Below are 11,494 nucleotides of genomic sequence, written 5' to 3'. Positions count from 1 at the left end.
CCAGTCTGAGCCTTTTTGCCAGTCTCAAGAGCTTCAGTACTTTTAAAAAATTAGGGAAGCTATTGACTGGTTCACTTCGATGGAACTTTGCAATGGAAAGCATGCTTTAAAAAAATAGTCTAATGATTTGACATAAAGTAGAATTTATATTAGAAATTACTTGTATGTATTGGTTATGGTTTCTTATTTTCTTGAATTTTAATTTTAATGGGCTTATATTAAAAATAGTTTTAAAAAAACAAGCTAGAAACCAGTTAAATGATTTTTTTCTCAGTATGATAGTGCTTGGTCATAGTTCATTTGTTATTACCTTCTGTCCCCTTCACCATAAAACCTTAAAAAAACACAGTTTGATAACAACCTTTTTTGTAGTGCATTTTTCCCCCTTAATCCTGAGGTTTGGGTTAATTTTTTTATTAGTATATAATATGAAAACAGAAAACCATTTTAAATTTTGTCTATTTACAAATTTTAAGATAACTTATACTCTCCTTTCACATAACCACCTTTAATGTGAATGTAGCACATTAGTCAATACTTCATAAAGCACTTTTAAGTGAACAGTATGTTACATTCTTGATGATGTGAGTTTCCAGTTTTTTTCATAGATAAACTTACATTATGGTTTAGTGTCACCTGCTTTTGCCTTGTACTGGGTGTCTGAATTTTGCTTTTATTACAGACTCATTACAAAGACAATTTAAGCTTATTTAAATAACTTCAAATAATAGGTATAATTTTTCCTTGCTTAGGAATGACTTTTGGCCACTAAGGAATTAATTTTGTTAGTTTGTCTTGAAAACTTGTGAACTGTCATTGAATGCTGTTAATGAGTATTATCAAAAATTCACCTACAGCTATGCTGTATGTAGGGACACAAGCTTCTTTCAAGATTTCTCAATCCCAGTTAAAGGGAGGATATAGAACAAAGCACCTGTTGGGAGGGAAGCGGGAAGAGGAAGCAGAGGTGTGTGTGTGTGTAGTGGTCCATTGCTATTTGATGGCAGTGTTTGCCTGAAGTTAACTTGGTTTGATCTTTGTTCCTAGCAACCCAAAGGGGAACCTTGTGATCTTTGAGTAAATGGTTTTAGCAATCTTGTTTGCAGAAAAATGTTAGTCTAGTTCATTCTAGTTATCACTGCACATAGGCTGGGCTGGGATATACTGGAATATTTTATACTAGTGTGTATGTGTACGTTTGTACATCTATATAGATATATACATGTGTGTATGTGTGCATGTATGTGTGTGTGTACATGTAGGTGTATATGCCATAGTATATGTGTGGAAGATTGAGGACTGTTGATAGGGAGTTGGTTCTTTCCACTGTAAGTTTTGGGATGGAAGACAGGTTGTCAGGCTTTACAACAAGCACTTTTACCCACTAAGCCATCTCTCTGACCCTCTCTTTGGGGTCTCAAATTCCTGGGCTAAAATATCTTCCTATTTTAGCCTCTAAAATGTTAGGATTAAAGAGGTATACCACAACTTTTTGTCATCTTTTAATGTTTTTAATGGTTGTACAAGTTGTATGATATTCCATAGTATCACCCTTCCATGAGATTCTGACTTCTCATTTTTGAATAACACCATAAGAATATGGATAATGCACTGAGTTATTACTTTTCCCCTTGGGCTTTTGGAAGTAGAATTACTGAAGGATAACATTTTACAAGTTTCTTGGTTCATGTTGTTGAATTATTACATTTCTAGAAGATAACCCTTTTAATTCAAATCTATCCAAATGATCTGTAAACTGGGGTGACAAAATGGCTTAGTGGGTAAAGGCGGTTGTTGCCAAGTGTGATGATATCATTCATTTCTTGGAATATAAATGGTAGAAAGGAAGAAATGGTTCCTGCAAGTTGCCCTCTGACTTCTACACAAGAACATCTGGCATGGATGTGCTCCGCTCCAATAAGAATAATGAGTAGATTAGAAATTGATAGGAGTTCTGAAGTGTTGAAGCCTAAGAAGCAGGAAATGGTAATCCTAGGGGATTAGGAGTTTAGCATTTGCTACAAGTTTAGTATTTAGTGTTTCCTTTAAGCTCTTTAATATTTAACTTTCCTAATGTATGTTAAACTTTCCTGATGCATGTTAACTTTTCCTGATGCATGTTAGAAGTAGTTTTGTGAATAGTGATATAAAAGAGTAATACTAAAGTGACATTTTGATAAATACAAACTTAATCTTATTGATTAGAGCTCATGGAAATGTTCTGAAACTTTTTTTCTTTTTTTGTGGTCTGGTAAAACTGGGGCAGATGCTTAAGAGTGAAAGTCAGTAACGGATGCAATAAACTTTACAAAGCAGTAATTGCTGCGCAATGACTTGTATTTTTGGATGGCTCTGGACAGGCATCCCCATCCTGCAGCTGAAGGCTAATGACTGCTCTGTGAAACCACACCTCATGTGCTTTACAGGGCGGCCTTCCTCTAGGTAACTTGGACTCTAAGGTTAACTCAGGGAAGTGCTCTGAAAAGATGGAGGAGATGGTGCTAGTGGTCCCTTTTCTTACCGTTCTCTTAATACATTAAATGACATACACTAGTTGACTAGAAAACAATAAAATAAAAAGCTGTTACCCTAAATGTTTGAAAGGCAAGGATGAAGTAATATTTAAGGCAGAGTATGTGGTTCAAGAGAAAATATAAGAGGCCAATTCAGGAAGGATTTGATTTTGATAGTTATGCTAGTTGCTAAGAGGATTGACACCTGTGTATTTCTTTTTTCTTTCATTTGTATGCATATCATATGTGTCTATGTTTTATTAGTGTTTGAACCCTGTCTCTCCCACACGCTATGCAAATTATCTACTTCTGAGTGAACGTCCTCATACCTTAAAAAAAAAAAGTTTTTATTTTTATATGTGTGGTTGTTTTCCCTGCATGATGTGTATCTGTGCACCATGTGTGTGTCTGGTGCTCTTGGTCCAGTAAAGGGAGACTGAGCCCCTAGAACTGGAGTTACAGATGTTTGTGAGCCACCATGTGGATGCTGGGAATGAAACCTGGGTCCTCTGGAAAGAGCAGCTCTTAACTGCTGAGCCATCTTTCCTGTGTGCCTCCCTCCCCTTTACATTTTCAGATGTGGTTTCAATAAGGTGGTTAGGCTGATCCCAAACCTTTTAAAAAGTACATTTATTTATTTATTTGTATGCATGTTTATGTGTATGAACATGTATACCCCACCCCTATTCACATATGTGTAGAGGTCAGAGGACAACTTGAGGGAGTTGTTCATTTTCTTTAACATGTGGGTCCCCGGGATTGAACTTTGGTCATCAGGTTTGGCAGCAAGCACTTTAACCTGCTGACCTTGCTGGCCCTGGCCTGAACTTTTGATCCCCTTTCTTCAGCCTCTCAGGTCACTGATTGCTATCTAAAATTATTTTCCTTCGTTGTGCTTTGGAGCCTGAACACAAGATCACTCATATTAGACAAGTGCTGTACTCCCCACTATAAGCCCAGCTTGACAGCTAAATTCCTTAGTCTCTTAAATCCTGTGAGGTGATACTGAAAAACATGTGAATTAATGGAACATTTGTTGTTGTTGTTGTTGTTTTGTTTTGTTCCCCCCAGAAAACTGGAAGGTCAACCCTAATGCTTTGTTTGTAGTAGACAAGAGCCACATCTCTAGCCTGTGGGATTAAAAATTAACTATTCTTAGTTTTAGATTTCAGGACCAAAATTTGGAATGAGGATGTTTATGAGGTAGACACATAGGTAGTTTTTTATATGAAGTCCAGGCTAGCCTCAAACCCATGATTTTCCTGCCTCAACCTCCTGTGTGCTGGGATTATAAACATGTACTATCATGTCTAGCTTGGACCAACGCTTCTAATATCAGGATTATTACTTTCAAATTTGCATAAGTTTGACTATAATAAATATAATTGACAATATGTATTATTAGATATTTTGCCTGTACATTAAAGTGATTCTCAAATTATTTATAACTATAGCATTATATGAATGACTTCAGTTTTACTTAGTAGTGTTAGTAAAGATGATATTAGAGTGCTTAGAGCATACTTAGTATTGAAGCTACAGTAAATGTTACCACCACCCGTTGGAGGTAGTAAAGAGAAGATTGGCTGGGCAGCAGTGTGGCCTTTTAGAACCAGCACTCAGGAGGCAGAGTCAGGTGCATTTTTGATTTCAAGGCCAGCCTGGCCTGCATAATAAGTTCCAGGACAGCCAAGGCTACACAGAAACCCCGACTTCAAAAATAAAAATGAGGGGGGGGGGGAGATAAAGTAGAAACAAGATACTATGATTGATAAACTTGAAAATTGAAAGCTTTTAAGCAGTAAGATTGGGGCATTTTGCATGTGCATGTTGAAGGAGAAACTATAAACAATAGAAACTACTGAAGTGGAAGCATGTCTTACAAGGTGATAAAGAATTGGAAGCAGGGAGTACCAGCTCCTTGATAATAAGTAGTATGTGTGAATTGTAATACACTAGGAAAAGAAAACCTCACACAGTAGCTCATGACTGTAATTGCAGCACTTGGGAGGATCAGGAGTTTGAGGCAACTCTTTTTTTTTTCTTTAAAATAAGCTATATACATGCAAAATTGTCTGTGCAGTTTTCAGTCTGAAACTGGAGTCCTCTGGATGACCTTGAACTTCAGATCTTCTTGTTTTAAATGCTGAGATTATAGGTTTATGCCTATATGCGCATGAAGATTTATGCAGTGTTGGGGATTGAACCCACAGCTCTGTACATGCTAGGCAAGCACATATCTACTTTACACCCCCAGCCTGGAAAGGATCTTTTAAAGGCAATGTTCAATGAAGTGGAGTTTACTATTTTTGTTTTTGCCTCAAATGGCTCTCTTTTTACTGAATTTATAGGAATTTGAAGCCCTTGTTATCTGGAAATAGTTTGTCCTTGTATAGTATGTTTGATATTTTTTACATTGTTTTAGTTAAGACAGGGGTACACATGTATCTGTGCACAACTTGTGCGTCTGGTCCCCTCGGAGGTCAGAAGAGGGTGTTGGATCCCCTGAAATTGGAGTTGCAGACAGTTGTGAGCTGCCATGTGGGTGCTGGAACAGAATTCAGATCCTCTGAGAACTAGTTCTCTTAAGTGCTGAGCCATCTCTCCAGTCCTGTGTATATATTACTGGAGGCATACAGAGGCACCCATCTCTGAATTGTGATGCTTCCTATATCTTACAGTTAAGCTTTTTTCTTGGTCAATATCTAACTTTATGGATTGAAAAAGAAAAACCATCTATTTACTCACATGGGTGTGTATGTGCTCGTGTGCCTGTTGGTGCATATGTACACATGAGTGTACTACCAGCAGAATCAGAGGCATTGGATCACCTTGGAGCTGGACTTGCCCTCCCTCCACTTCATGGATTTTAAAATCTGTAATGTCACAGATCAGTGAACCTACTAATTTACATTATCACACCCTGAAGCCTCCTAAATTCCTCTGGTAGTGGTTTTTAATAACTGAATAAATACCTCAGTACTTCATTTTCCATCATATGTAGCACAAACCTTTACTGAATGCTAGATACTAAGTTACATAAATGCTAGTTCTAAGTTACATGAATAGATATTTTGGGGGAGTTGGGAATTGAACCTAGAACCTTTAGTAGATTCATTAGTACTAGCTAGGCTAGTATTCTAGTGCCAAGCTATATCCCAGCTCAAAATATGTATTAGTTTTCAAAAAAAATTTTTTTTGTTCGGGTGTGGAATGGACCAGATGTCCCAAAGTGAACATTAGAGGTTAAAAGACAATTTGTAGAAGTTTATTCTCTTCCTTTCACCATTTGGGTTCCAGGGCTCAAACTCAAATTATCAGGCTTGAGAGCAAACATCTTGATGGCTACTTGAGCCAGCTCACTGGGCACCAAATATACTTTAACAAAAGAAGTCTTACATTCCACAGTTGCAGGGAACTAACTCGTATTGATGTATCTAACTAAATATTATTGTCCACTACCACTTTAGAAAATACAACTTATTCTTACAACTGCTCTATGAAGTAGATACTAGAAATTATTACTTAATCTTATTTTACAAATAAGGTAATAAACTGGCTAAAAAACTTGCCCAGTCTTGACATCGCCTGGATTTCTACTATGTGTTTAACTTTAGTGCCTTTGGTACTAATGACCACACTATGTCTGTCTTTAGAAATTTATATACTTTTGGCCAGTGAGGCAGCTCAGCAGGTAAAGGTACTGTGTCCACCAAGACTAGAAAACTGTATTTGATTCCCAAGGTCCATGTTGTAGAATGAAAATGCTGACTCCTGCAAGTTGTCCTCTAACCTCAGTGTGCGCACATGTGTTTGTGTGTGAAATTTTAAAATAGAAAATTTTGTACACTGAATATCAAGACCCCTTTTTGCAGGAGACAATGTAGCTTTATACATGTTTCTGTCCTGATAGTTTATGCTGTAGAGTATGTACAAAGAACCCAATGAGTAATTTCTGTTCTGTTTGCCTTTCAAGATGGTGATGGAATTTCCTGACAATGTTTTAAATCTTGATGGGCATCAGAATAATGGTGCACAACTAAAGCAGTTTATTCAGGTAATGGTTTTTAAATCATTGTTTTTATATGTCAAGTATATGTATGTTTTTAAATCATTTATGTTTAGCTATAACTTCTAATTTCTTTTTGTTGTTTGTTTGTTTGAGAACAAATCTCATTGTAGTTTTGGCTGGCCTATGTAGACTGGCTTTGCACTCACAGAGATTCTGTCCCAAATGTTCTGGAATTCAAGATTTGTTCCACCACACATTAGCTGTTCCTGCTCCTGCCTCTGCTGCTGCTGCTCCTCTTCCTCTTCCTCTTCTCCCTTCTCCCTTCTCCCTTCTCCCTTCTCCCTTCTCCCTTCTCCTCCTTCTTACCTAGGCTTCTGCCTAGGTATTAATAGTGTACTAAAGTTGATTTCATTTTTACTGTTGTAGTAAATATAGTTATGTACCTGACTTACAGATTACTCATGTGAAAGAATTGAGTTGTGTTCACGTTTTACAGGTCTAAAAGTCTTTGATCAGGTCATCTCTTCTAGTTTTTATAAGATAGGGTGTGCAACATTTTATTAAGAACTTGTTGGGGGTGGGGGGCCGGAGAGATGGCTCAGCGGTTAAGAACATCTCTCTGCTCTTCCAGAGGTCCTGAGTTCAAATCCCAGCAACTACACGGTGCCTCACAACCATCTATAATAAGATCTGACGCCCTCTTCTGATGTGTCTAAAGACAGCTACAGTGTACTTACATATAATAAAATAAATAAATCTTTAAAAAAAAAAAAAAAGAACTTGTTGGGGCCAGGGATGTCACTTGGTGCCAGAGTATTTTTTCAGCATGTGTTAGGTCCTGAGTTTGATCCCCTGGACTATATACATACATACATACATACATACATACATACATACATACATACATACACACACACACACACATATATATATATATTTGGTTTTTCGAGGCAGGATCTCTGTAGCCCTGGCTGTCCTGGAACTCACTCTGTAGATCAGGCTGGCCTCAAACTCAGAAATCCGCCTGCCTCTGCTCCCAAGTGCTGGGATTAAAGGCGTGCGCCACCACTGCCCGGCTAGACATAAGATACTTTTTAAATACTCAAAAATACATGATTAAAATAATAGGAAATGAGTTGTTAGATTATCTTTTTGCTTTTAAAGATCATTTTGAAAAGCTAATGGTAAAAATGAAGAAATTCTTGAATATTACCTTCTTACTGTTTTCCTGGAAGTGTTAGTTGTAACATAACAGTTCCCTTCCTTAAGTAGAAGAGATTACTTATCAGGGTTTTGCCCATTTCTCTGTTGCTGTGGTTTCCATTCACTTTTCTTCCTTATCATAACCAGTAGGTTACTTTCGTGTATGCTAACTTATTAGTTATTCATTGCAGGCCTGGTTCTTTCCCAAAGATAAAAGCCAACAATAATAAAAGAGTAGTTTTATGTCTTAAGGAATCTTCATTTTTCTTTCTCTCTTTCAGCGACACAGTATGCTTAAGCAACAAGATTTAAGTATTGCCATGGTGGTAACATCACGCGAAGTCTTGAGTGCACTTTCTCAGCTTGTCCCATGTGTTGGTTGTCGTCGAAGTGTGGAACGCCTCTTTTCTCAACTTGTAGAGTCTGGAAATCCTGCCCTTGAACCCCTGACAGTAGGGCCCAAGGGAGTACTATCTCTGACTCGGAGCTGCATGACTGATGCAAAAAAGCTTTATACATTATTTTATGTACATGGGTAAGTATAGCTAATTAAGAAAAATGCTTTAATTTTAAACAACTTGATAACAATAGGCCTTGTAATGAGGGGAAACCTCTATTTGATTAGAGCAGAGATAGAAGCTTCTTTCTGCTTTTATATGAAGAAAGGCATAAAGTAAGCAAAAAATAGTGTATTAAGTGCAAGTTACAACAAAAACAGTAAGATGGGTAACAGAATGAGTGGATTAAATTAATATGAAGGGTGTGATCTGACAATGCCCTCATGATAAATGAATAAAGGGAGGGAATCCTACATCTGTCTGGATGAAGGAACAAAAGGGATAGCAAGCATAATGGGCAAGAGGCTAGAATTTTCTTGACGTGTAGGGGAATAACAAGAGCATGTTGGCTAGAGCCAGCTGAGTAAAGAGAAGAGTAATAAAAGATGAGGACAGAAGAGTAATAAATATTCAGTTGTGGTAGTTTGTGCCTTATAAGTCATGCTGAGGTTTGTACTCTTGAGTACACAGGAAGCTTTGGAGAGTTTTGAGAGATGAGCAACACAGTCTCACTTGAAATTTGGTCTACAGTGACCTTTGTATTGAGAATACCATGTAGAGAGTACAAGGGTAGCTACAGAAATCAAGAAATAGGTTGTTCAATGTTAAGTGGAAAAAGTGACGTCAACTACAGGTGATAAAGATACCAAGAAATGATAGGATCCTGAAATATTTTGAGGACTCTGTAAATAGGATTTTTGTATAAATAGATAAGGGAGGGATAGCTTTAGTGGTGGATTTGTGTTATAAAGTAGTATAGGCAGACCAAGGTACTTCTTGTCAAAACTAATAGATCCCCTGGACCCACATGGTTTAAGGAAAGAACCAGCTCCTAGACACTCTCCTCTGATCTCCACATGTGCTTGAACTCACTCACATACCTGCATTCACACATACATATGTAAATGTAATTAAAACAGTTTTTTAAATATAGCATGATTTCATTTTACTGAGATGGGCACAACTAGGTAGTAGTTTTTCAAAGTTCTTTTGTATGTATTAAGTTTAAGATGTCAACTGGATATCCACAGTATTTGCTTGTGTCATTTACTAAGGTAGGGAAAGGGATTGAAAGACCAAACCCAGAGGTTCTTCTGTTTGGAGGTGGTAGAGACTTTCAATTTGACTTTCTTTTCTTTTCTTTTCTTTTCTCTTCTCTTCTCTTCTCTTCTCTTCTCTTCTCTTCTTTTCTTTTCTTTTCTTCCTTCCTTTCTTTTTTAAATTCATTTTGAAGTTTAGGGAACTGATCTTAAGACTTCATATATATTGGGCAAGTGCAATACCTCTGAACTATAGCTCCAGCTTGAACGAGGAGGAAGAGGAAGGGGAGGAGAGAAAGAAGGAAAGAAAGAAGGGAGCTTTAGAGCTTTTTAACATAATAACATAATCTGATAATTCTGATTTAAAAGGATTACTCTTGCTAAGTGAAGCCTAGAATGTAAAAGGCAATGGGAAATTGTAGTTGACTAAACTAGAGGGTTGGACAAGGGATATAAGTGATAGGATTGTAACTCTATATAAAGGTTCTATAAGTTGATGTGCTTTGCTAATTGATTGGATGTAGGATATCTTTCTTTATTCATTAGCCATTTTGCCAGTCCAACATTGTATATTTATATAAAATTTCTGTGGTTTACCTCTCAAGGGTAGTATGTATTTATATAACATTTGAGGAAAGAAAGATGGGTGAAAGTCATGTAAGCAATGTCTAAAATACCAGAGTGTCAGACACACTGGCAGCTATCAGATAAGAGTTGTATCTAGGGACAGAGGGCACTGAGTAAAGTGAGTTTGTTCCAGCTGGACTGGCTAGGTATGGAGAGGGGAAATAATGTAGACCACTCTGGGTATTTACTGTAGAGACAGAATAGGTGATGTGTCTGTGATACTGTTAAATACTCCTTTTCAAAAAAAAGGCAGCTGATGCAAATTTCTAAAATTTGAAAGCAAAATGACAAACCCTTAATGGTTTATTTTTTACTAGGTCCAAACTAAATGATATGATAGATGCTATTCCAAAAAGTAAGAAGAACAAGAGATGTCAGTTACACTCTTTAGATACACACAAACCTAAACCTCTGGGGTAAGTAGAAATAAATGTTAAGAGATTTTATCAATGTTAAGCATATTAATGTTAGTCATACTTAGTGAAAAGGATAGCATTACTAGTTTTGTTGATTGGATTACATTCTGACTGATGTCAAGATAAGCATGTTCTTAGGTTCTGGGGGTTCTGCATTGAGCTATGTAAGGTCACTGAGTTTTAAGTTTTTTTCCTTTATGTTGCAGGGTTTAAGAATTTTGAGAAATCTATGTCACTAATTTTAAAGTTTTCAAAGTAGTAGTATTTGATTTGTTAACCATCATGTTTAAATTGTTTTTGTCTTTCTTATTTTTAGGTCTCCCTAATTTATTAAGGATTAAAAAAAAGGCCTTACTCAGTTATGGTGATGTGTATTTGTGTAACTAATTCTCAGTTTTCTTGGATGGGTGCACAGTGCCGCAGTTGTGTCCTGGGGAGGATGGCATCACCATGATTTACAGGGAATTGAGATAACGTTTTGTCTGGGGAAAAATAAAGTGATATAAAACTGTCCTGAGTTAAATATCTCAGTGTCATTGGGAACATTTTGTAGATGTTTTCTTTCTCTAACAATAAAGACCCGCATATCCAGGTTTTCCTATGGCCAGGAAAAAAAAAGTTTTTAAAAAAATTTTTATATCAGGACTCCATATATCCATGTGTGTGTGTAGCACAGCACATGGAAACAGAAACAGGCGAATCCCTGTGAGTTGAGGCTAATCTGGTCTCCATAATAAGTTCTGGCCAGTCAGGACTATATAGTGATACCCTGTCTCAAAAATAAACAAAAAATCATGTAAGCTATAAAATACAGAAAAGTAGAAAGACTTTTATTTGAGACAGCATCTCAGTATGTCGCCCTAGCTAGTCAGGAACTCCTTAGTGGTCCTCCAACTTCAACTTCCTAAATACGAGTGGACACTGCAGAGACTCCTGCCATTCTGTGTATCTTACTCAGATTCGCACTTATCAAACTTTCAATGAAACATTTCTTTCATTCATCTGTTTGCCTTTTTCTTTGCTGAAATATTTTAAAGAAAGTTCAAGGCATCTTGTTATTCTCCATTTACATGCATCTCTAGAATGATGAATATTTTCTTTCATACCCACAACGGTATAGCACCTA

At 36.9% G+C, this 11,494-nt stretch overlaps 1 protein-coding gene across 18 annotated transcripts in view; it reads left to right on the top strand.

Moving 5' to 3' along the window:
• Positions 1-11,494, top strand: part of Ggnbp2 (gametogenetin binding protein 2) — a 38,477-nt gene that overhangs the window by 2,030 nt on the left and 24,953 nt on the right. For all 18 annotated transcript variants that reach the window (XM_030245848.1, XM_017314473.2, XM_030245849.1 and 15 more), the window contains 3 exons: positions 6,490-6,570; positions 8,010-8,263; positions 10,270-10,368. In XM_030245848.1, coding sequence (XP_030101708.1) covers positions 6,490-6,570; positions 8,010-8,263; positions 10,270-10,368 — 434 coding nt within the window. The remainder of the gene's footprint in view (positions 1-6,489; positions 6,571-8,009; positions 8,264-10,269; positions 10,369-11,494) is intronic.

The sequence above is a fragment of the Mus musculus genome, chromosome 11 (assembly GCF_000001635.26).
Source record: "Mus musculus strain C57BL/6J chromosome 11, GRCm38.p6 C57BL/6J".
Lineage (NCBI taxonomy): Eukaryota > Metazoa > Chordata > Mammalia > Rodentia > Muridae > Mus > Mus musculus.
This window is presented reverse-complemented; position numbering and strand designations above follow the sequence as displayed.